Source organism: Ursus americanus, chromosome X, assembly GCF_024610735.1.
Source record: "Ursus americanus isolate L20-20 chromosome X, mUrsAme1.1.p, whole genome shotgun sequence".
NCBI classification, from domain to species: domain Eukaryota; kingdom Metazoa; phylum Chordata; class Mammalia; order Carnivora; family Ursidae; genus Ursus; species Ursus americanus.
The window spans coordinates 118173873-118200345 of record NC_142164.1 but is presented as its reverse complement, the minus strand read 5'-3'; the positions used below and the strand labels follow the sequence as shown (position 1 = coordinate 118200345).

The 26473-nt window shown below is 45.8% G+C and overlaps 1 protein-coding gene across 4 annotated transcripts in view; it reads left to right on the top strand.

The window, feature by feature from the left end:
- STS (steroid sulfatase) overlaps positions 1–26473 on the top strand; it is a 512613-nt gene that overhangs the window by 119365 nt on the left and 366775 nt on the right. For 2 of the 4 annotated variants that reach the window (XM_045813640.2, XM_045813638.2), the window contains one exon: positions 939–16017. The exons of the other annotated variants lie outside the window; for them this stretch is intronic. In XM_045813640.2, coding sequence (XP_045669596.2) covers positions 939–1336 — 398 coding nt within the window. In that variant the 3' untranslated portion in view covers positions 1337–16017. Of the gene's footprint in view, positions 1–938; positions 16018–26473 lie in introns of those variants that run through there. 4 annotated transcript variants of the gene reach the window in all.

Genomic DNA, 26473 nt, shown 5'->3' with positions numbered 1-26473 from the left:
CGTTGGCTAAGCATCCGACTCTTGATTTCCACTCAGTCTTGAACCTCAGGTATGTGAGTTCAAACCCTACGCTGGGCTTTAAAAAAAAAACAAAAACAAAACCCAAACACTTAATTTTTAAACGATATAACCATCCCATTCTAGGGTCAATGAATTCTCCTAATTTGGCATTTTTTAACAGCTTTCCTAAAAAATAACTTCCCTAAAGTTCCAGTTGCACGATTTTTAGCAAATGTATGGAGCTCTGCACACCCGGCCCCAATCTACTACGAGGACATTTCCTCCTACTGCCCATTTGCTGTCCCTCCCCATCCTTGCTAGCAGGCTCATTGAGTTGTTGTTTTTCTCCTTTCAGGCTTTCTCAGAACAGAGAAAATAAAATGTTGCCTGAGGTCTTTGTGTGTGTAAAATGGTGTGCGATGGCCGTGTGCGTGCGTGTGTCTGCGTGTGCGTGTACTTTTAGCATCTCCCTCGTGCATGTTAGCAGGGAATCTCCCTCTTCCGGAAGCTCCTCTGGCTGAGTTCTCTGTGCAGACAATTCATAGGCTTTGTCTTCTCTTGCCTGCACTGTGTCGCCTAGGACACTGTGAGAGAGAGAGAGAGAGAGATTGAGAGAGAAAGAGATGAGAGGAAAAAGGAAGAGAGAGAGATTTTTCTCCATAAGAAGAAACTGCCGTGGTGACCAGGTATCAATGTGCCTCATATTCTGTTCTGCCATTTCCTCTTTGGCTGTGCAACTTCACGCCTGCTCCTGCTTTGTGTTGTTAAGCCATGGCTCTTAACGACGGAAGGACGAGACGTCCCCCCGGCCGTGGGCCTCTGACTGAGGCTCTGCGTTCCAGAAGCGCACGGCTGCATAGTTTCTGTGCATGCTGCCCTCCGCGGTGAGGGTGAGGACGCTTTCCGCACCCGCCAACCTGTGTCCTTGTAAACCGCAGGCACGTCCGTCTGGAAGGCCTTCTTCTTCACGCCCAAGTTCAGCCCCAAGGGCGCCAACGGCTGCTTCTCCACGCACGTGTGTTTCTGCCACGGGCAGTTTGTGAACCAGCATCGCCCGCCGCTACTCTTCGATATTTCCAGAGACCCCAGGGAGAGAAACCCGTTATCACCGATGACCGAGCCCCGCTTCCACGAGATTGTCGACGTCATGCAGGAGGCTGCAGACCGCCACGCCCAGACCCTACAGGAGGTCCCCAACCAGCTGTCGCTGGGCAACGTGCTCTGGAAGCCGTGGCTTCAGATGTGTTGTTCGTCCTCCGGGCTGTCCTGCCAGTGTGACCGGGAAAAACAGGCCAGGGGGGTTAGCCGCTACGTGCACGTCCGGGGACGCGACTGAGGCCCCATGCCCGCGGCACCTCCTGCCTTGGACACGCACACAGGGGGTAGCCCTGGGTAAAGCCAGCCCTGTCGGCACCTCGGACAGGGAGACCCTCTCCATCGTACCGCCCAAAGGCTCCATCAAGAGCCCTCTGGTTACCCCAGGGGAAAAGCAAAGTCTGCGGTATACACAGGGATAAATGCCACACGTGGGGCTTCCATGGCCGCGTGGGGGTTCGGGTGGGTAGGAAGGAGCAGAAGGTATCGTATTCACACCTCTGCAAATGAATGGACCCATGATGTAAGGTGTCATTATTCAACGATGTGAATGTGTTGCCTTGCCTGCCACGATTCCCCTGGCACGCCAATAAAAAAGAGAACAGCACTGAAAAAGCTTTTACTAAATCTTACTATATACAACTTAGAATGAGTAAAGGACCATCTTCTTCACCAATAATAGGTGATGCTAAATTGCAATTTGATTTGGAAGACAATTATTATCGGTGTTATTTAGAGCACACATTAAAAACTTTTCACAATGGATATATTTATAGATACACAGTTTCTTTCTTTCCTCGGGAAGTCAGAGATATTTAAACTATAAAGCTAGAAACTTCACACTATTTAGGTAAAAGCAAGAGAGGTTCACAGATAGACTTTTTTTTTTTTTTCGTGCAATAGACTTTTTGTGAAATCCTTCAGGAACCATAATCCCAAGACAGGCTGTCCTGAACGGATTTCCGTTGCATAATTTATGGTATTATATTTGGGTTTTACTGTTTCTTGAGCGGAAGTTCTCAGATAAAGGCTACCTCAGGGATTCTGTAGCACGAGGAATCCCTCCCAATGCAGTGCAGAATCATTGGCCTGGAAACTGTATTTCTTGGCAGCGAGAATGCATAAGCAAATCTGTGACCCATGTACAAAATCCTGATACCTTCAGTTCTTGCAGAATTTGCTGATGAGACCATGATGGTTCATATAAGTACTCGTATCGTGAGATGTACAGTTTTCTTTTAATCCTGCTTCTTCCAACATCAGTAATTGAGGGGCGAGGCATCACCAGGCCACGTACAAGGTGGGTGGGCAGAGCTCGGTGGAGGGAAGGTCCTGAGTCTGCTCCACCAGCCCCCAGTGAGGAGGAGAATGCCCCCGAGTAGAGGATGGTCATGTCACTTGATCAGACACTAGACGTCCTCCAACAGTATCTTGTGGATTCCTTTCCGGATTAGTGGACAGGAGCTGCCGTTCACGTGCCTGTCCATTCGTCTCTCTGGTGCGCGTGTCTGGTCCCTCTTGGCCTGGTGTTTGGTCTGTTCCAGGAGACAGCAGGTAGACAGAAAGGCTGGACCCCATGGCCGTGGGGAGAGAACATGTGCTCTCAGGCGCTCCGACCATGGACCTCACATCTCTCGACGTGTCCCCCTCCCCGGGAAGAGCTTCCAAGATCCAGGATTGTCCTCCTTACTCTGGAGATCCGTCATTTCACATTTTACATATTTCTTTACTTTCTCTTAAAACCTGCAAGTGATGTTTTTTTTTTCCTCCCCTCCCCGGGAAAGGTTGAAAGTTGGCGAGCAAACAGGTGTCTTAGTTTTCACGTGGATTTCTAACTCCTGAAATTGCCGAGAATCTGTCCTATTGCTTTAGAAAACCATTAAAGAGTGTGCTAGCATGTTTATAATGGGGTAGGGTTATGGCTGGTGTTATTATGCAGAAACTATTTAAAACCACTATTATAAACTTCTGTTTTATGCCAATCGTGTTTATGCAAAGCTTAACTCGCTCAATGCAAGTGGATTTCTAGACAACGCTTCAAGGGGTGGGGATGTCTGTGGGAGGATTAAGTGAATGGAAGCCCTTTGATGGATTATGTGAATACGTATATATGTATAGAGTTGTTCACTCTGTACAATGTTAGCAACACATGAAGGACATATATACCTCTAAAAATAAAATCAGTTTTAAAACATTTGCCTCAAGAGGCCCTTGGGTGGCTCAGTCATTTAAGCGTCTGCCTTCAGCTCAGGTCATGATCCCAGAGTCCCAGGATCGAGTCCCACATCGGGCTCCCAGCTCAGGGAGGAGTCTGCTTCTCCTTCTCCCTCTGCTCCTCCCCCTGCTTCTGCATGCTTGCTCGCTCGCTCTCTCAAATAAGTAAATAAAATCTTTAAAAAAATATATATTTGCCTCAAAATAACTTAGATGACTGTTATAAACCAGGGTATTGGAAAATCAGATTTATTCATAATAAGCATAATTCTTAGGTTTCAACCCACTTGCCATCTGAAAGTTTTGCTTGGAAGCAGGAAATCTGAGTTCTTTTTTAAGCAGACCCCTAGCAAAGCTCCTTTATGACCTCGTTTGTTTTGTTTTCACAAGGCTGTACGAGGCCAGTTGTTTTCAGAGCATCTCCCTGGTATTACCTCTTGAGTTGTATGTCCAAACCGTCCTGGGTTTTGGAGCTTTAAACAAATGCTTTTAAAAGGAAGCCTTCTATCCGTGGCATGTCATAGATCTGACACGCTAAGCAAATGGGCACGTATGGACAGGCATCATTTCCCAAGGTCAGTAACCCTGTATGAAAAGCAGAATCGCAGCCTGCGTCGTTAGGGATTCAAGAAAGGAAAGAGACGTCGGATTGCCCTGGAAGACGTACAGCGGGGAGCGGAGAAAAGATGCACGGGAAGGACTTGGCCCACGTCTGAAAAATGCCGTCTGTAAAGCGACACAGCTGCTTAAGGTTTCTGAAAACCTCGTTCTAATGTCCATGCAAAGCAAAAATAAAATTTTCCTTGGCGATGCAATGTCATGCTTTGCTTTCTGGCGTGACTCGATGCAGCAGATGTGTAGAGGGTTAACTATGTGAAGTGAGGGGGAGGCTGTGGGTTTCAGTGGGACAAATACTGATTGTGTCCCTAAGCCACAGAGAGGGGTCACGAGTACAGACACGGACAAGAAATAAAACAGCTTCTCCCCTCTGATCACACGTGCACACTGCCTCTGGCCTTTTCAGGGACTCGTGAAAAATGCCTTAATCCCTTTTAAAATCAGAAGGAAGAGGATGAACATTTAGGATTGAAGATCACACGCGCTTGGGTACCAACACGGTCGTGAAATAGAATCGTAGTGTGTTTTCACGTGTTTTAGGCTCATAGCAACATGTCATCATCGTGAAACCTGTTTACTATGTTTTCCCTTCTCGGGCACGTGCAAGTCTCGAATGGCCCTGTACGTGGGGGAAACACCCCTTGTGCTCAAGACATACTTGGAGCAGAGAAGTCTGCAGGGTTGAAATTTTGAAACAGAAAACGTTGATCTCTCTGGTCCGGTTTTGAGATGGGATTCCTTCAGAAAACCGAACCCGTGTTGGAATAAAACACAGCGGCGGTAAGAAGGAGGAGGACAAAGCGCAGGAACCAGGGGCCCCAGATGGGGTCCCATGTGACCCAGGACTTGTGCACAAATGCCAACACGGATCCTTAGGGAGAAGGTAGTGTGGACAATGCATAGTGACTTGGAGGTGGTCCGAGGTGGCTTCAAGCTTCATGATGCGCTCGTTAGCTCTCAAAGAATGTGCTGTGGGATGTCAGTGTCCCCATGAAATCCAGGCTCCCGCCAGGACACCTCCAGTGGGCCTGAGTGAGGGTCTCTAGTGCCCTGGCCATACTTGGGGTTCTGGTACCACAAAATTCTGTGCTGCTAAAGCCAGCTCCAGCAAACATCACTTAATGCCATTGGTGCTGTGTTTAATGGGCTCTCAGTAAAGCAACTGTCATAATTTGCCAATATTTAACAGCGTCAACTATTATGTTAAAGGAGCCTTTTCAATTAAGGAAATGTCAGCTCTCCTTCTTAGGATACTTACCGGTGGCTTGAAAAGTACCCGTGTGTTCACGCAAAGGAAACATCTTTCACGTAGCGATATATCCATTTCCTAAGAAGAAAAGAGCATCTCGGAGACCCTGAGATGTTTACCCTAAAAATGATTCTACTTGTGAGGTTCAGATACTCTAAATGACTTTGCACGGGTAGAGCTGTTTAGCTTACATGGCAAACACGTCGCATCTTCATAAAGGCGGACTCCACGATGCCTCGGTTTGCTTTACCCAGTATGCAACCCGTCACTTTCGTATCGAAGTCTAGGCTATAAAGTTGGCCTCGCTGATCATGTGAGAGTCTCAGGTTACAAACTGTATTGTCTGTGGTGGTGTTTTCCTAAAGGCAGAATCTCCAGGGACTGTATTTTTGTAACTATGCACATGGCGTTGACTATGAAAATGCATGTTGGGTAAATTTAAGAGGGTGCAAAATTAAGTACATAAAGTGCCATATTTGCAAACATACGGCGTGTTCCCCAGTGGGCAGGGCCTCTTGGTAATTACATTTGAGGCAGAGACTTTCAATCCAACAATCCCACTTCTGGGTGTTTATCGAAAAGAATTGCAGTCAGTCGGAGTGCCTGGGTGGCTCAGTCAGTTAAGCATCTGCCTTTGGCTCAGGTCATGATCACAGGGTCCTGGGATTGAGCCCGACGTCAGGCTCCCTGCTCAGCAGAGTCTGCTTCTCCTTCTCCCCCTGCTCGTGTTCTCTCTCTCTCGCTCTTGTTCTCTCTCTCTCAAATAGTCTTTTTTGAAAAAAGAATTGCATAAGATCTTGAAGACATATGTGCATTCCCGTGTTCATTGCAGCACAATTCACAACAGCCAACATGTGGAAACTACACATACGAATGGATGAATGGACAAAGGAAGGGTGGTCTGTGCATTAATTCTCTGAAGATTATCTACTGTGTGAAAGTGGGGATCAGATAAACCTCAGCATAAAACTATATTGGGGCTACCAGCCTTTGACGGTGGCCCAGAATGGAGGATAAAGGATTCCACTGTAGAGCAAGTGAGTGAGTAGGCAACATTGACTACGTTACACAGCCAACCAATGATAACTTCAACACCGACCTTTTGCTCAAAGTGGAATCGTAGATTTTGCTTCATTGATTGTATGAGCATAGCAGGTTTCAAAATATGTTACAGGTATTGGGGGATGATGGTATTTATAAGGGCAAATTTTTCCAGTGAACATATTTTTATAAAATATTCTTTAAGGGGCACCCGGGTGGCTCATTGGGTTAAGCATCTGCCTTCAGCTCAGGTCATGATCTCAGTGTCCTGGGACTGAGTCCCACGTCAGGCTCCCTGCTCAGCGGGGAGTCTGCTTCTCCTGCCCCTTCCCCAGCTCATGCTCTCTCTCTCTCTCTCTCTCTCTCTCTCTGTAAAATAAATACATAAAAATCTTTTTAAAAAAGCACTGTGGTGATTATGGTGCTTTAGTTTTGTTGATCAGATTTTAGCCTTAGAAAAAGATCAAAAGACAATGTTGATGTCTTCAAACCGACTTCTTTCCGCACCGTTTGTGATAATACCACGTAACTCCTGGTTAATATGTACCATTAATTCATGCAATTTGTGCTTCTTACGTTTTTCTTTAAAAGTCAGGGTAGAACGTGTTCAGCTACCACCACGCATCAGGATGTTCTCCCGCAAGATCTGAGAGTGGTTGCCTCTCAGGTCGGAGGCACTCTCAGGGGGAAAGCAGCAAGCACTGTGGGAAGAGGTGGGGAGAAGTCAGGGTTGCCGATAATTCAGGAGAGGATGCATGGGGCGTTTTAGCAGACAGGGGAGATGCACTGGGTCAGGAACTGCTGAGAGAGAGGAGGATCACACAGTCCATCTGTAGGAGCTTGTCTCAGGGACACCTGCTTCCAGCCATTGTTTCCGGAGTGGAGATGAGGCGAGTTTCTGGAGCACGTTGCACGGCACGTCAGATGAGGCGAGAACTGGTCCCAGGGATGCCCCGTTGGGAGAGGCTGGACTAGGGGGTCGTGTTCAGTTAGGTTCATGCAACCCTGGCTTGATTCCAAGTACTTTTGTGCACTGATGTACTTGATCTTCACTATGCATCTGTCGATCTCCGTTCTGTTATGGAGGAGGAAGGAGGTACAGGGAGCAGGACATAAATAGGTCGCTTTGGGCTCAGATTTATATAGTGATCTCTTGGTTAAGAAAATACGTAAAAGGGGGCACCTGTCTGGCTCAATGTATAGAGCAAGTGACTCTTGATCTCAGGGTTCTAAGTTTGAGCCCCATGTTGAGTGTAGAGATTACTTAAAAATAAAATCCTTGATCGTTTGTTGTTGTTAAGTAGGCTCCATGCCCAGCATGGAGCCCACTGCGGGACTCAAACTCACGATCCCCAGATCAAGACCTGAGATGCAGTCAAGAGTCAGATGCTTGAACAACTGAGCCACCCAGGTGCACCCAAAATAAGATCTAAAACAATAATAAGTAAACGGATTGATTTTCGTGATCTCCATATATGACTGCCCCTGCTGTGCACCACACAACTCTAGGGGCCACATGAACACACTGCAGTGAAAAGCGTGCTTCCTAAATTTGTGCAGTGCACGACCCATACCGCCATATGGAGTACTGGTTACATTGTGACTTTGTATAATTAGATGGATATAGTAGTCAGTGATAGCACTTCTTCCGGTGGTTTGCCTGGCAAGGAACACAGAAGGATTGTGTGTGAATTAAAGCCATGTGTTGAATCCATGAGCTAGCATACAGACTTGAGACCTTTCCAGAGTGCAGGAAGCAAGGCGGGTGTGTCAATCATGAAACTATAGTTCAAATTAATTGTTAATGTATTGCATTCAAAGAAAAAGGCCCTCGGTTTTGTGTTTGTTCACCTTTATGCACCATGTCAACCTTGCATTTGCCGCAGATATCTAGCTCGCTCCAGTGTCCAGACACATAGTAAGAGGGGACTACTGGCTGCTGGTGAGCCGTGAGGAGAAACGTCACCTGTTCCTCCAGGGCTACACCTGTTAGAGCATCAGTTCTCAGTAGAAAAATGCCCTAGCACGCTCTCAACATCCCAGGTCGAGGCTGCTTCCCCAGCCGGGTGTCAGAGTGAAGGTGACACCAGCCAGAGCCCCAGACGACCCTTGGTGAGCACACAGGGTGACCTCACAAGATACTCCTTTGATGCTTTAGTGAGTGAGATCTGCATGTTGTCATTACACTCATCTTGGAGACCTCCTGTCACCGCCCTGTTCCTGCAAAGGAATAGTTACTAAATTGGGCAAAATACATCAAAGCTGTTTGTGCTAAGCAATCCTGTGACATTTTGGACACTAGAATAATTGAGCCTTAATGAGGCTTATCGAAAGATATTTTAAGTTGTTGGAGGAGAGGAAAGATGAGGACCATTTCGAGCAGGTGTAAAGCGAAACAAAGAAACAAACAGGAACTGAATGTTTAGGTTGACTGTATCTTCAGAAATATACACATCTGCTAACCTTTCCAGAGTGGGAATTAGGGAGGGAAATATCACTTTGAACATCTTACATCACACGGAGATTCAGTAACCGTGTTCTGCAAGCTCAATTCTTTTGCTTTAACAACAACAAACCCTACATTTTAATGCCATTTTAAGTGTGCTTAAAATGCTCAGTCCTGTTTAATTGTATGTTAAAATTTGGGGACAATATATTTTAAGGAAAAAAGGATAATAAGAGCACTAATGTTTATTTGCATCCCGCTGTTAGCTTTTCAATGCAAGTAAACCATCTTTAGACCTTTTATCATTTGAATTCAGTTTGCCCTTTTTTCTTTTTTTCCACCACAGTAATGTTTAGTGAATTCTGGTGCTAAAAAAAAAAACAAAACATAATAATAATATAGTGCTATTACGTTCCATGGCAATTTAAAGGGCATCTTGTGTTAGGGAAATATTGAAAACCACATTGTATAATTTCTGTTACAGCAAGGCAGTGTTAAACACTCTCCAGGACTATAAATGGTTCTTCTCACGGAAAGTTGTTTATATTCAACAGTGATGACGATGAGAACCACCAAGCAACAATGAGGCCACAAGTGATGTGTTAACAGTGGCAGAAGGGGGTGGGAGGCCACACAAAGATTGTTGTGCAGGATGGGAACTTAATCATCCCCACTTGTTTTGTGGTCCCGTTCTCTTTCAAGATGATAAACTAGAGGTTGGGGATCCAATGTGCCATTGGTCGTGGTGTGGCAATTACCCAGTAAGACTCCATCTGCAATGATCTTAGATAATGCACAGGAAAGCGCTTGATTAATGCTTCTGTCCAAACCACTGTTTAGCTCCAGGGCAGGCAGAAAAGCCAGAATTTAAGAGCTTCACCCCTCACTGTCTTGTGTGTCAAAACCGTGCAGGCATGGGGTGGCAGCTCATACTTCCCGTGCTTTAAAAATACATATTTCTCTGCAGAAGATGGCCTCTCTGCTTCTCTGCTTCACACAAGTTTTCTTGAAATACAAGAAATCCCTCTTAATGGAGTCAAGCATTCGTTTTGGAAATGACAGTGCTCTTGGATTATCTTCTGATGAGATCTGGCCATGAGCAGGGTCCCTAACAGCTAGATGGCATGTTGCCCTTTCTAGAAATTCGTGGCAATGACAACACTGCTTTTACTGCAGCCCGGGCAGCTATGTAAATGCTCGCTCTGCGAATACCGTAGATAATTCGCATGGCTCATCCATTTTGAAACATTCCGTGATGGCGTGGAGCTAGCCGCAGCCCCGTCTGCCTCTTCTGTGTTTCTGTTGTTTCTCCAGACGAACCCCCTTGGCTAGGCTTCTCATTTCTCCTTTGTGCAACACAACCACAGGAAGTTGCATTCTATGGAAGGAGAAGGATTTGACCCAGCCAATGGATAATACCCCAAATCACTAATTTTGAGGGCTGCATTTCAACATAAAAGAATCCAGTGTCTATCAGATGAGTAATTCTAGTGCCAGAGAAGGCTGGATGGTGAAGACAGGGGTCGCTGAAGAGTAAGGCATCACTGTGGTTAAACACGATTATTTTATAGAACACATTTTAATTATCCTAATAAGAGACCATCACCCAATTAGAAAATGTTTTCAGCAGTACCATATTAAGACCTGTTTTGATATCTCTTTCCTGCTGCTTTAATTGTAGTTTCTAAGGACAAATGGATACGGAAATAGTACTCTAAACCATTTCGTATTCGGTCGATGAATATTTTCCTCAACCATAAAGTACGGATTTGCCAATGGAGAGAGTTAATCACATTGCCCTAGATTTTCTTTTATCTTGGCAGAGAAATACAGAGCTCTTTCCAGCATGAAACTCAGTTGTCTGACTACTTTGTGGTTCATTTTACCTGCCAGTACTGAAGGTGTGACGAAAACGACACTTCTTCATCAAACACTAAAATATGACATGAACTTCTAGAAAATACTCTGTGCATATTGCATTTTTACATTTCGTGTGGGATTAGTAAAGACCCTCTATGTATAATTTGCATGGGATTGCATTGTGTTTATGCTGAAAGAAACAAGCTTCCAATCCGCCCGTTGAAGCCTCCACAATTTGGAACGAAAGCTGAGAATACAATAATGTCATCGTGTTTCATGAAAGAGGCACAGATGAAAATTTAAATTTTAAAATCCACACTCATCTCTGCTCTTCGAAGTGGGAGGACAGGATAGAAAGAGTGCATTGCAGTTGCTAACCATAATTAAAAACAAAACGTTATCGTGGGAAATTTCAAACACACACAGAAGTGGGGACGATCCTATGGGACCCTGCATGACCTCATCCCCAAGCTTCAAAAATTACAACCACCGTGTCAGTCTTCAAACACAGTAGAGTTAGCGTATTTTAAAATTGTGCATTGTCACCCGTGAGCGGAATATAAACATTTTAATGTTTCAAGATCTGCATAAATCGCTATGATAATATTTGTCTCCGGAGTGTATATATTTCCATACGTCTCCTCTGTAGGATCCAGTGAGTTCTGCATTGGAAAAGTTCTTAATAGATCAGGGGCTAACTTGATCTTTCAAAGAAGCACATGTTTTTAGACCGCCTACTCCTCTGGGACACCCAGAAGTGCAGATCTCTTGAGAGACCCACATCAGCTCAGTTACCTTCAGAATCATCCAGATTACCTAATAAAAATGGCTCTTTTACAAGTAATGTTTCCATAAGAACCGTAATGACCTCAATTTATATATCCAACACATTTATTTAATTCTCATTCACCTAAAAATCTCGGTTAAATGACTGCTTTTGTGTCATTTGATCCACTTACCTCTTTAGAGGACAACTTCTTGTTTTTCTTTGGGCTACTTTGAAATAAAACTGAACATCTCGCGGGATAACCCTAGAATAGCAGATTCCAAACATTTGCTGGATTCCAAATGCCCAGTGATATTTTGGTGTATTTGGAAAGTTAAATTCTCAGCAATAAAAAATCAAAATGCAAACTTTGCTAGCTCTAGGAATAAAAGTATCAGAGCTACAAAACAAAAATTAATTTTATTTTGTGTACGTGTGCGGATAACACAGATCTAATAAGATAGTTTTGACGCATGTTTGAATATAATAAGAGGAATAGGGCCCTGGACTAATTAAGATCATTCCTAACCATATATAACATAATGCAGCTTTCCATTATTTGTGAGAACACTTACTTAGGGTTTGGCAATGAGGATTAAACTTTAGCCATAGCATTGAAACCTTAAAGAGGGGTTAAACAGTGCGGATGTATTTGTGATACCCCATCAATCAAATTGATTGGTTAATTATTTTCTTATTGTCTGAGCTCTTCTTGCATTTTGGGGATTAAAGACATGAAACTGCTTTCCTAAGGCTTGATGTTCTGAGGAAGATGTAGGTTTTTCAAGTGCAGAGTGGAATCAATCTGAGCTAATGGGTTGATGCCAGTGTCCAGAATTGACTCACGTTCGGAACTGTGAGATAAATCACAGAAGGACTCAACTCTGTATAGATTGCTAGTGCATGCACTCTGTCGTTTGGTGACTTAAAACGGTAAAATTTCTTAGGCATTTATGATGCGGTTAATTTGTGTAAACATTCACATGCTTTGAGAATGTGGAGTTCAGCAGGTGAATGGGCTGCATGGCTTTATTCTTGCTCTCTTGTCAATTTCTTGGTTTTGAGGCTGTTTGGAAATGATCTCTGGTCTTCCACTCCAGTGTCTTGTTCTGTCTAAGTCCACGTAGTAGAAAACCATAGTCGTAGACCTTCAGAGAAGTATATCACTCTGACCCAGTCATGTATTAGTTAGCTATTTCCACAATAATGCTGTGTAACAAGTGTGTAACAAGTCACTCCAACTCAGTGGTATATAACTGTGAATTTATTATTATACTTATTGGTCTGCAGATTGTCTGGTTTGGCTCTGCTCTGTGTATTGCATTCAGGACCCAGGGGCAGAGGACAGAAGTCCCCCAAAGGGCAAGAAGAGACACCTGCTACTCTTTAGATCTATGCTTGTAACTGCCATTTCTGTCCACATTTCTTTGGCCAAAGCATGTGGCATGGAAGTCTATGCCTCCCATAGATGTTGAGGGGATTCTGTAAGAGAGTTTTCATTAATGTGTAATGCATACCACAAAATTAGCAGCATAACATAATACCCATTTATTGTCTCATAGCTCTGTAAGCCACAGTCCAGTGCAACTAAGTTGGGTTCTCTGTTGTAGGTCTCACCAGGATGAAAGGAGGGTATCAGCTAGGGTTGATAGCAGTTCTCACCTGGGGCTTGAGAGCCCCTTCCAAGCTTAATGGTTAGTCACAGAATTAATTTCCTTCTCACACTTTCTGCATAAGATCCTCCATGTTTAAACTGACAACAGCAGGTGAAGTCCTTCTCTGCCGCTTTGCCCCTCAGTGGATTGGATGGGATCCACTCACATGGGGGAGAACAGTCTGCTTTGCTCAGTCTACAGATTCAAATGCTAATCTCATCCAAGAACACCCTCATAGACACACACAGAACATGATGATTAGCTAAATATCTTGGCACCTTATAGCCCAGTCAAGTTGACACATAATGAAATTAATCATCACAGAGCATGCCAAGTTCATGAGCATTGTTGCAGCACAGTGGGGAGATGGGGCTGGGAGAAGGCAGGGACCTTGGTATAGAAAGTCTCATTAGAGATCTTGGCCTGTATTCTAAAAATGTTGGGACCTCACTGGAGGATTTTAAGCAGGGGGGAGGGCTGATCACATGTGAAAGATCATAGTTGCACATTGCACGGAAGAGAGAGCAATGTGTGTTGAGGGTAAGGGCTTGCTATGGCCATATCTGTCATCTAGGTGAGAGGTGATGTGGCCTGGCCTTAGCATTGTAGAATGTGGAAAACAGACATATTCAAGAGTTCTTTAGAAGGCGAAGTAGACAGGAGTTGGCAGTTGACCAGACATAGAAGTTGAGGCAAAAGAAAGGATACTCCCTACTAGGGAACTCAGGACAGTTATAAAGGTCTTGCATGTACTTTGGGGCGAGGATTGCCAGTTGTAACCTATAGATTGCCAGAGTGTCGGTGAGTTCTCTATAGAAATTATTTTCTTGCCTTATCATTTTACTAATATACCAAAACCACACAAAACGACCTAAACCTTCTGGGTGATGTGGGCAGCGGCCTCATGACTGAGCACTGCCATGTTATTCCAGACTCTCCATTGGAATTTGCATGAACAGTTGCATTACTGTTGCATGGGGACCACATTATGTCACAATAAGCCGCTGGACCAAAGGCTTGGGACTAGTTCAATAGCAAAGTTTTGAGGGAATGGAGTTACCACCAGGCTGACAAAGATAGCAAATCCAGAAAATCCATACATCAAGAAATCAACGTCAGGAGCAGGAAGGATACTTTCTTGCAGCAATATATACTGATGTCATATTAGAAGATATTAGCTCTCAGAACATGGCAGTAAGCCATAGAATGTGTCTTTGTGGCTACACGGCAAGGGGCAGTGCAGCTAGGAAGGATCCACACAGCGGGTGTGCCTAAGTCTTCTAGTGGAAGTGTTGTTGCCCACTGCTCCGTGTCTGTGATACTAGAGATGGGTCCTAGAAGAAAACCATCTACTCTTCCCAGCATATGCCACACTCCTAGGAAATTGAAGATGCCTTAGAGCTCCCACATCCCCTCCAAGCATGCGTGATTGGTGGAACCAGGTCGCTGGCTCTGTCTCTTCAGGTCTATGCTCAAATGTGGCCTGATCAGAGAATCCTCCCCTGACTCAACTGTGTTTCTTCTTCAGTGGGGCTTACTTGTCTTCATAGGACTGGTCAGCACCAGGTTGGTGGTAGTGACTTGCAATCCCTCCTGCCCCGAGCTGGAATGCCATGTGATGATAAAGGACTTCCTGTTATGGTCACTGCTGATCCCCAGAGCCAAGCACAGAGTGAAGCCTAGAAGGTCATCAGTCAGGCATTAGTTAACTAATGACATCAGTCAACTAATGACATCAGTCATTAGTTAACATAAAACAAACCTGTGAATTAACAAAAGAGAAGGGTAAGATCAGGAATATGAATATGCATAGAAGGAGGGCTTCTATGAGAAGGAGAGGTGTGGGGGGTTGTATCAGCGTGGAACTGAAGGTTGTAGAGAATGGGTACAAGCTCTGCATCCCCCTCTCATACAGAGATGGTGCATTCCTTGATGGGGTCTCTCTTCTTTCTCAGAGATTACCACAGAGAACATGGTTAACACTCATGGGGACAGTGACTGCTGAACTACATGGGGAGCTTTGAGGAAGCAGACAGTTGAGGGTTGCATAGAAAGGGTAAGATGAACAGGAGACATGAAGAAACACCCAGGGGGAAAGATAACCCCTCTCTTAGGGTCAGCTAAAAGATTAGCATGGCTGATCTTTTGAAGGGCTCACGGTCCGCATGGCTTCCCTCACTCACTCTGGAAGAAGCAGTCAGTGCGGATAAGGAGCCGTTGAGTTCCAGGACAGAGGAGAACAGCCCGAGAGCCCCTGGGGCATGGTGTCAGGGAACGAGAAGAGAGGGGACCAGGAGGACGTGAGTACAGAGAAGAGAGATGGATACTCAAAATGAGCTTTGGCTTTTTCACCACTTACTGGAGCCGTGATTACTGCAGGTAGTGTTGGGATCAAGGACTTTGATGACTGCAGATAGTAGTTGTGATTTATGGCTTGGATGACTGCACATAGTAATTACAGTCAAGGGCTTTGCACTCGTAGCAGAGACCTAAATTAAATGTGACTTACACAATACTGAACTTTATTTCTCTGCCCCATAAAATGTGTGCTAGTATTTGGGCACCTTTTTGTTCTGACTTTGTCAGGGGTTCATAGTCCTTCCATCTTATTGTTTTGTTATCCTTGGGGTGCTGCTTTCTGAGACAGTTCACTATCATGTGATATTACAGTCACTGGGGAAAGGAGAAAGGGGGATGTATGCCTGTTCTGTCTAGAACCTTATTGTAGAAGTTGGACAGTGTCTGGCTCTTAGCTCTCATTGGTTGGGACATAGTTATGGGACCAAGCCGAGCCACAGAGGAGTCTGGGAAATGTAGTCTTTAGCACAGAGCTAGGTGCTTACATGATTCCATAACTGTGAAAGATGTGCAGAATAGGTGTGGATGCTCCTGAAGCTGCCCTTCAGGATGACGTATATCCCGTGTGTCATCACTCTTGCCTACATTAGGTCATTTTATTCTCATGCTGTATCTGTGAGGGAGGAAGCGTTTTCTCAATTTACAAGTGAGAAAAACGAGCTTCACTGGAGGGAGGTAGTTTTCAGTGAGTGGATAAAACAAGGAAAGAATTGGAGGCAGAAAGTGGGGCAGGAGCAAGGGAGGGAGGGTGAAATGGTACTCTACATTCTTGTGATTGCAAGCCCAGTAACGTGCGTGTGTTTGTGTGTCTGTGCGTGTGCATACCTGCGTGTGTTTGTGTGTCTGATGGTGTGTGCATACCTGCGTGTGTTTGTGTGTCTGAATTCCTGTGTGTGTGGATACCTGCGTGTGTTTGTGTGTCTGAATTCCTGTGTGTGTGCATACCTGCGTGTGTTTGTGTGTCTGAATTCCTGTGTGTGTGCATACCTGCGTGTGCTTGTGTGTGAATTCCTGTGTGTGTGCATACCTGCGTGTGTTTGTGTGTCTGAATTCCTGTGTGGGTGTGCATACCTATGTGTTTGTGTCTGAATTCCTGTGTGTGTGCATACCTGCGTGTGTTTGTGTGTCTGAATTCCTGCGTGTGTGCATACCTGCGTGTGTTTGTGTGTCTGAATTCCTGTGTGTGTGCATACCTGTGTGTGTTTGTGTGTCTGAATTCCTGTGTGTGTGCATACCTGCATGTGTTTGTGTGTCTGAATTCCTGTGTGTGTGCATGTGTTGTGTGTCTGAATTCCTGTGTGTGTGCATACCTGCGTGTGTTTGTGTGTCTGAATTCCTGTGTGTGTGCATACCTGCGTGTGTTTGTGTGTCTGAATTCCTGTGTGTGTGCATACCTGCGTGTGTTTGTGTGTCTGAATTCCTGTGTGTGTGCATACCTGCGTGTGTTTGTGTGTCTGAATTCCTGTGTGTGTGCATACCTGCGTGTGTTTGTGTGTCTGAATTCCTGTGTGTGTGCATGTGTTGTGTGTCTGAATTCCTGTGTGTGTGCATACGTGCGTGTTTGTGTGTCTGAATTCCTGTGTGTGTGCATACCTGCGTGTGCTTGTGTCTGAATTCCTGTGTGTGCATACCTGCGTGTGTTTGTGTGTCTGAATTCCTGTGTGTGTGCATACCTGCGTGTGTTTGTGTGTCTGAATTCCTGTGTGTGTGCATACCTGTGTGTGTTTGTGTGTCTGAATTCCTGTGTGTGTGCATACCTGCGTGTGTTTGTGTGTCTGAATTCCTGTGTGTGTGCATGTGTTGTGTGTCTGAATTCCTGTGTGTGTGCATACGTGCGTGTTTGTGTGTCTGAATTCCTGTGTGTGTGCATACCTGCGTGTGCTTGTGTCTGAATTCCTGTGTGTGTGCATACCTGCGTGTGTTTGTGTGTCTGAATTCCTGTGTGTGTGCATACCTGCGTGTGTTTGTGTGTCTGAATTCCTGTGTGTGTGCATACCTGCATGTGTTTGTGTGTCTGAATTCCTGTGTGTGTGCATGTGTTGTGTGTCTGAATTCCTGTGTGTGTGCATACCTGCATGTGTTTGTGTGTCTGAATTCCTGTGTGTGTGCATACCTGCGTGTGTTTGTGTGTCTGAATTCCTGTGTGTGTGCATACCTGCGTGTGTTTGTGTGTCTGAATTCCTGTGTGTGTGCATACCTGCGTGTGTTTGTGTGTCTGAATTCCTGTGTGTGCATGTGTTGTGTGTCTGAATTCCTGTGTGTGTGCATACGTGCGTGTTTGTGTGTCTGAATTCCTGTGTGTGTGCATACCTGCGTGTGCTTGTGTCTGAATTCCTGTGTGTGTGCATACCTGCGTGTGTTTGTGTGTCTGAATTCCTGTGTGTGTGCATACCTGCGTGTGTTTGTGTGTCTGAATTCCTGTGTGTGTGCATACCTGTGTGTGTTTGTGTGTCTGAATTCCTGTGTGTGTGCATACCTGCGTGTGTTTGTGTGTCTGAATTCCTGTGTGTGTGCATGTGTTGTGTGTCTGAATTCCTGTGTGTGTGCATACCTGCGTGTGTTTGTGTGTCTGAATTCCTGTGTGTGTGCATGTGTTGTGTGTCTGAATTCCTGTGTGTGTGCATACGTGCGTGTTTGTGTGTCTGAATTCCTGTGTGTGTGCATACCTGCGTGTGTTTGTGTGTCTGAATTCCTGTGTGGGTGTGCATACCTATGTGTGTTTGTGTGTCTGAATTCCTCTGTGTGTGCATACCTGCGTGTGTTTGTGTGTCTGAATTCCTGTGTGTGTGCATACCTGTGTGTGTTTGTGTGTCTGAATTCCTGTGTGTGTGCATACCTGCATGTGTTTGTGTGTCTGAATTCCTGTGTGTGTGCATGTGTTGTGTGTCTGAATTCCTGTGTGTGTGCATACCTGCGTGTGTTTGTGTGTCTGAATTCCTGTGTGTGTGCATACCTGCGTGTGTTTGTGTGTCTGAATTCCTGTGTGTGTGCATACCTGCGTGTGTTTGTGTGTCTGAATTCCTGTGTGTGTGCATGTGTTGTGTGTCTGAATTCCTGTGTGTGTGCATACGTGCGTGTTTGTGTGTCTGAATTCCTGTGTGTGTGCATACCTGCGTGTGCTTGTGTCTGAATTCCTGTGTGTGTGCATACCTGCGTGTGTTTGTGTGTCTGAATTCCTGTGTGTGTGCATACCTGCGTGTGTTTGTGTGTCTGAATTCCTGTGTGTGTGCATACCTGTGTGTGTTTGTGTGTCTGAATTCCTGTGTGTGTGCATACCTGCGTGTGTTTGTGTGTCTGAATTCCTGTGTGTGTGCATGTGTTGTGTGTCTGAATTCCTGTGTGTGTGCATACCTGCGTGTGTTTGTGTGTCTGAATTCCTGTGTGTGTGCATACCTGCGTGTGTTTGTGTGTCTGAATTCCTCTGTGTGTGCATACCTGCGTGTGTTTGTGTGTCTGAATTCCTGTGTGTGTGCATACCTGCATGTGTTTGTGTGTCTGAATTCCTGTGTGTGTGCATGTGTTGTGTGTCTGAATTCCTGTGTGTGTGCATACCTGCGTGTGTTTGTGTGTCTGAATTCCTGTGTGTGTGCATACCTGCGTGTGTTTGTGTGTCTGAATTCCTGTGTGTGTGCATGTGTTGTGTGTCTGAATTCCTGTGTGTGTGCATACCTGTGTGTGTTTGTGTGTCTGAATTCCTGTGTGTGTGCATACCTGCGTGTGCTTGTGTCTGAATTCCTGTGTGTGTGCATACCTGCGTGTGTTTGTGTGTCTGAATTCCTGTGTGTGTGCATACCTGCGTGTGTTTGTGTGTCTGAATTCCTGTGTGTGTGCATACCTGTGTGTGTTTGTGTGTCTGAATTCCTGTGTGTGTGCATACCTGCGTGTGTTTGTGTGTCTGAATTCCTGTGTGTGTGCATGTGTTGTGTGTCTGAATTCCTGTGTGTGTGCATACCTGCGTGTGTTTGTGTGTCTGAATTCCTGTGTGTGTGCATACCTGCGTGTGTTTGTGTGTCTGAATTCCTGTGTGTGTGCATGTGTTGTGTGTCTGAATTCCTGTGTGTGTGCATACCTGCGTGTGTTTGTGTGTCTGAATTCCTGTGTGTGTGCATACCTGCGTGTGTTTGTGTGTCTGAATTCCTGTGTGTGTGCATACCTGCGTGTGTTTGTGTGTCTGAATTCCTGTGTGTGTGCATACCTGCGTGTGTTTGTGTGTCTGAATTCCTGTGTGTGTGCATGTGTTGTGTGTCTGAATTCCTGTGTGTGTGCATACCTGCGTGTGCTTGTGTGTCTGAATTCCTGTGTGTGTGCATACCTGTGTGTGTTTGTGTGTCTGGATTCCTGTGTGTGTGCATACCTGCGTGTGTTTGTGTGTCTGAATTCCTGTGTGTGTGCATACCTGCGTGTGTTTCTGTGTCTGAATTCTTATGCAGGTGTGCATACCTGCGTGTGTTTGTATGTCTGAATTCTGGTATGCATTTGCCTACCTGTGTGTGTTTGTGTGTCTGCACTCATGTGTATGTGTGCGTGTCAGTGTTTGAGTCTGCGTTCGTATGTGCTCGCTATGAGGGCTGAAATAGAGGTATGGTTGAACAGGCAAGCCTTGCAAGCTTTCAAGAAAGGAGGTAAAATGTTTCCAGAAATTAAAGGACAGCAGGTGCGTCTCTGCTGTGCCTCCTTGGCACCTTCAGAGCCCACATGGGTCAGGCAGGCAGAAGGCGATGGACATAAAAGTTCCAGGTTTAGTATTTGTAGCAAGTCAGTCTGTGTGCCACGGTCTAGACAGAGACTGATCCTAGACAGGGATCAAACCCGTCTCTGTGCAGCATTCTCTAAAATACAGAAATGCTTCCTCATGGGTGAGTTGTGCTTTTGGGCTTAGACTCTCTGTCCAGGAGGGAGAGTGTCATTTTTACAAGAGGGTCATGCCCCCCCCCCCCGGGATGAAGGAGGAAATGACCCTTGTACAGAGGTGCTCAGCCCTGGTTTCATCCTCCCCCCGCTGCCTCTCTCCCACCCTCTTCCCTCCAACTGAGTGGCTTTGCAAGAGCCCCGAATGTCATGTCCCAGGCAAATTTGAATCACATTAGGATTGTAAATGAATTGGAGAAGTAGCAGATGCAACAAACTGGTTGCTGTCTTCAGATATGACATCTGTGCTAAACCATATATCTCGGCAGAGAGACGGCTCTTCCTCCTTTCTCCTTATTGATTTGGAGGTGCCGTGTAACACGCTCCAGAATCAAGCATAGTGGCAGTACAGGGAGTGAAGGGGCTATAAATTCCATGCAGGGCAGCTTGCACTCGGTGTATTTCAAGGTAATGAGCCTACCTAGAACTCTTTTCTAGAGCGAGCTCTGCCCAGAGCACCTGCTCGGAGGCCATGCCGTCTTCTGAACTGGGTAATCCCCTTCTCAGCTCACTTGACTGTCCCCCAGACATACACACAAGCACCTTGGAGTAGATGATGACTGCATCTATTGGCCGATAAGAAATCTATGATCTTGGGTCGCTGCGGGTGAGGACAGCGGTGGGCGCACATTTCTTACCAGGAATTTGGATTGGTAACCGTAGAGTCAGGCACCTGCCTGGAAGACCTCCAGCCAAGACACCAATGATGAGTCTTCTCTCAGGGTGACACTGGCAGCCACCTGATGGCTGGAGTCATGGAGAGGAGGTGGTAGGTAGAGAGAAGAGAACAGAGAGGTAGAGAAGCAGGAAAGCTCAGTGTGAGACAGTGAGGAAAAGATGTCTTTTCTGCAAAAACATGGCTCCACATCCAGAGCCCCTGGTGGTCGGCTATACTTGGTTGCCTTCCTCTACATTTCCTGAGCTTTCTGTGAATTCTTACAGTAATATTCAGTGCACACATGGGGGAGGGGCAGAGAGAGAGGGAGAGAGTCTGTCCCGCAGACTCCCCGCTGAGTGCCATCCCAATCCCATGGCTCCATCCTGATCCCGCAACCCTGAGATCATGACATGAGCCGAAACCAAGAGTCCGATGCTCCAATCACTGGGCCATCCAGGCGCCCCAAGAAATGTGGGTTTGATGCATGGTATATTTTATGTGTTCATTGGTCTGCATGTGATGAAGGAGACTTCATGATACTCGGACAGCCCTTGGACTGGCATTTCATGAAGACGTACATCGATGCTGAGCCAGGGCTTTCCAGGGATTCAGCTGACGACCGCTGGTGGGTAGTGATGACGCAGTTACCCATGAACATCCACAACAGCGTAAGGAGCCTTCATAGGTGACTAACCAGGAAAGTTGTTCCGTTGACTGCATCCATTGGGTGGTTTTGAGCAAGTAGAGGGAGGGGTGACGAGGAGGCATGAGTTCCGGGGACAAAACTCTCACTGGCATTGTTGCAGCATACTTCTCCAGGAGTCCTGCTTCCCCGGCAAGCTCTCCCTTTCCCTGTTGTCTCACGCTGTTGCAGAGGATGTGGGCTTGTGAGCCACCAATGCTGCTCCTAAAAGCCCTTGGTTCCTGGCTCTGTGCCCATGCACTGAATTCCTCTCCTGTAGGGTGGGTGTGCAGACCGCTGTCACCGTGGAGGGCTGTAGCGTGGTGTGTTGGACGTACAGACACGCACTCACGTGTTGGCGTGTTTGTAGGGCATAGACCATATGGCTGACCCACGTTTCCCAACACTCCTTGGCCATCCACAGATACCCAGCAGCACTGGCTGCCCTCTGGCAGACTGGTGTCCTTTCCGCAGGATCTGCTCCATTCCCCCACAGCAGCTGCTGACCTGTGGTCCTCGTCCCAAACTCTGCACTCCAGAGTCAGACTCCTGTGGGAGGTTCACCTGCCATGCTGGGCTATTGAGTGCTGGGGTCCAGCCACTGCTGTTTCTCTAGGACCCTGAGCCTTCTGAATGTTGTTCCTGGTAACTTCAAGCCTCTCTTGCTTTCTGCCAGATTTCCCTGCCCTCAACACTCCCTTCAGGCCCCCTCCTCTGTACACTGACCCTGCATCCCACTCTTGGGGGACCATCCCAAAACCTGTTTTTCCACCAGTTCTCCCTAATCTGACCCCCTGCTGCCTTGCTATTCCGGGTAGGGATTTTCCTGGAGCTCTCTCCTCTCTGCTTAGACTCCCTCCCCGATGTCCCTCCTTCCGGTTAGAAGTGACCTCTAACCCCTCCTGAAGTTGCAGTCTGTGTTATTAATTCCTCCCCGCACACTTGAAACTCAGCACACCCCACACGGAATGGACTAGCCTCCCCCTTTCCCAGTAATGTTTAATAAAACCCAAGTAGCCCCACTCCTTCTCTTGCTTAATTGCATTCCCATCTTCTGGTTCATGAGGCCTCAAAATACTGAAGTCACCTTTTCTTCTTTGGCAACTCTTCATGTAATTTTATCGAGTTCTGTTGATTCCACGCGAGAACCATCTCTTGAACTGGTGCACTCGTATTGATTCCAAATGCCGCTCTCTGGCTTTAGGGTCCTGTCATCTCTTGTCTAGGTTATTTCTGACTGATCATCTTTCGTACTACGGCTTCTTGCCGATTCTAATCTGTTCTGAAGATAAACACTGCAGCTGTCTTCCTCGATGCTCCTTCCCTAACCTTATCTTCCTGTCTGCGTTTGCTCTTCTCTTCATATTTATTTTATTCTAGGCACATCAGATAACTTGCCGTTTCCTCTTCTTGCTCATGGCCATCTATCCTGGCTCATGCTAACGGACCCTGCTGCGAGCAGTGACTTTTCTCCGTCCCCCCCATGGATGTCCACGTTCAAGTTCTCTTGCTGCCAGAAGAAAATTATCCCAACTTAGCAGCGTAAGACATCCCACATTTATTATCTCGCTGTTGTGTAGGTCAGAAGCTTTTTAGGGGAGGGTGGTTGGTTGGCTTGTCTACTTTGGGTTTCATGAGGCTAATGTCCAGGGGGTGGGTGGCCTGAGACCTTATCTGGAGACTCCGAGGGAGAATCTGCTTGTAGACTCATTCAGGTGGTCGGCAGAATTCAGCTCCTTCTAGGTCGGGACTGTGCGTTCTCTTTCCCTTGCTGGCCCAGCCGGCGGCCGTTCTCAGCTCCTCATGGCTCACCTGCGTTCCTTGCCAAGTTGACCCTCCGTCTTCAGACAAGCAGCAGGTCCCTCAAGTCCTTCCAGGCCTCAGATCTCTCTGACTTCTTTTTTGTGGCACATCTTTTCCATTCCAGCAAGAAAACGTTCTCTGCTTTTTTAGGTTGATGTCATGGGATTGGGCCAACGTGCATAATTCAGGATGATCTCTACATCTGAGGATCCGTAACCTTAATTCCATCTTCACATGTCCTTGTCATGGAACTTAGCAGAGCCACAAATTCAGGGGATGAGGAGTGGACATATTTTGGGAGGCATTCTGCTTACACAAAAGCCCACTGATTTTGGAAAATGCAAACTCTGTCTATAAAGTGACTTTTGCTTCATTGCTTCCTTCAGGGTAGTACTCTCATGTTGTGCTTATTAATGTCCTCCTAATGCTTTATCTTATTTTGTGTAATATTTTATTATATGAATTTACAAGTGGGCCTCACCCCATCAATTATAAATTGCATGAGCTGAGAAAATGCACCCTGATCACCTTGATATTCATGTATGGCATACAGCACACCACCTTACATGCATTTATCAAATAAAATGAATATGTTTATAATAGTTTTGTGAATATTTATGAAATGCTTCACATGTCTGAGACACCAAGATCTTCAGATCATGAACCATTTGAAAGCATCAGTTAAGACAAAGGTAAATGTTGGGACACATGGGTGGCTCAGTCAGGCGTCTGACTGTTGATCTTAGGGTCATGAGATTGAGCCCCACATCGGGCTCTGTGCTAGGCAGGGAGTCTGCTCGAGCTTCTCTCTCCCTCTCCCTCTGCCCCTCACCCTGCTCATGCTCTCTCTCTCAAATCAATAAATAAATCTATATTTTTTTTAATTAAAAAAAATTACAAAGGTAAACTCATGATAGGTAAAACTTCCTTAGTGTTCCTCACATCAAGATATACTCTGGCTTACATGGAAGGAGAAATTTGCCCCACACTTGGTTTTATTTCGTTGGGTTTTTTTAAAGATTTTATTTATTTATTTGACAGAGAGAGAAAGAACACAAACAAGGGAAGCAGGAGATGGAGAAGCAGACTTCCACTGAGAAGGGAGCCCGATGTGGGTCCTGGGATCCTGACCTGAGCCGAAGGCAGACAGTTGGTATATTAGTTAGTTGTGTGCTGTTGCAGCTGAAGTGGGTCCACAGCTCACGCTGTCTCACTTGAGTGCCATCCATGTGTCAGCCCAGACTGGGGTCTCATCTGAAGGTTTGATTGGGGAAGGGGATCTGCTCTAAGCACATATGGTTGTTGGCAGATTCAGTTGGCAGATTCCTTCCCAGCTGTTTGCTGGTGTCCTTTCTCTGTTCCTTCCCACACGGGCAACTCCAACTGGGCATCTTGCTTCTTACAAGTGTTCAAGCTGAGAAGGCAAGAGAGACCAGAAGCAAGGTGAAGTTCTAATTTTTTGTGAGCTGATGATGGAAGCAACATCCCACCTATTTGTTAGAAGCAGGTTTCTAGGTCAGTGCCCATACGAGGGCAGGCGGTAACACAAGGGTGTGGATTATCAGGAGGCGGGATCTTTGGGGGTCAGTGACAGGTGTGCCGTCCACATCCGTCCTTACAGCGATTGGGGTGTCGAAGCACATGAGGTCACTCAGTGGGTTGAAGAGCAGGTGCACTGGGAGGACAGAGCAAGTGCAGGTATTGGGAGAGCTTGGTGATGGATGGGCTGGTACTTCAAGGAAACGGACTTGGTGCATGGAGAGAAGATGAATGGAAGACTAAGACCAGAGTTTGCCTTGAAATCAATAATCAGGGCGTAGTCTAGCAGTTAACAACCCGGCCGGCCCACTTGCAAGCATAGGGCAGTACCATAGAGGTCCTCATTGCATGTTGAAAGCAGGATGCTTCTAGGGCAGTCCTTCTCAAATGCTTTGGTCTCAGGACATCTTTCAATCTTAAACATTCCTGAGGACCCCACAGACATATGTATATGGGCTACAGCTATGAATGCATGTTAAATCAGAAGTGAAAACGGAGACGCTTAAACATATTTACACATTCATTTAAAAGTAACAATAGTAAATCTATTTCATGTTAACATAATGAGATTTATAAAAATACCTATATTTTTGGGATGCCTGGGTGGTTCAGTTGGAGAAGCATCTGCCTTCAGCCCAGGTCATGATGTCAGGGTCCTGAGATCGAGCCCTGCTTATGCTCTCCCTCTCTCTCTGTCATATAAATAAATAAAATCTTTAAAAAAAAAAAAAACTGTATTTTCTAAAATAAAGCAAAATGGTGAACTACGTGGCATTACATTTTTGTACATTTTTGCCAATTTTTTTCATGTCCTGATTTTAACAACAGACAGCTGGGTTCTCGTCGCTGCTAATGCACTCAGTCTGTTGAAATGTATTGTGTTGGTTGGTGTGTACTCAGAAAATCTGGCTTCCCATAGTAATGTAGTTGAAAAAAATAGGATAATTAATAGCTGTGGATATTTTTCTCTAGTACTGCAGCAAAATTCCACACCAGTAGGTTCTTATAGGTTAAAAAGTGTCCTGTGATGGGGCGTCTGGGTGTCTCAGTCGTTTAACGTCTGCCTTTGGCTCAGGGCGTGATCCCAGAGTCCTGGGATTGAGCCCTGCATCAGGCTCCCTGCTCCATTGGGAGCCTGCTTCTTCCTCTCCCACTCCCCCTGCTTGCGTTCCCTCTCTCGCTGGCTGTCTCTCTTGCTCTGTCGTATAAATAAATAAAATCTTTAAAAAAAATAAAAAATAAAAAGTGTCCTGTGAACCCACATGCATACACATTTTGTTCTCTATAACATTGAACTCATTGTTTTATCTTGCACCTAACGTGCGTGTTTTACCCATGCAGGACTTTGTAACATTATGCATTAGTTCTTTCAGAAAACAGCAGTTTGCTAGGTTATGTAGGCCTTCCAAATATTCACACATCTCATGATACAGCGTGGAAAGCTCACATTTATTTAACATCGCCACCACTTTTATTAGGAACGAATTTAAGGTTTGGGAGGCACTCAAGTTTGTGGTGGCAGAGGTCAGATTTCTCAAATACCCATTCTTCCTGAAATCTTGAATTTTGTCATTGGCAGCA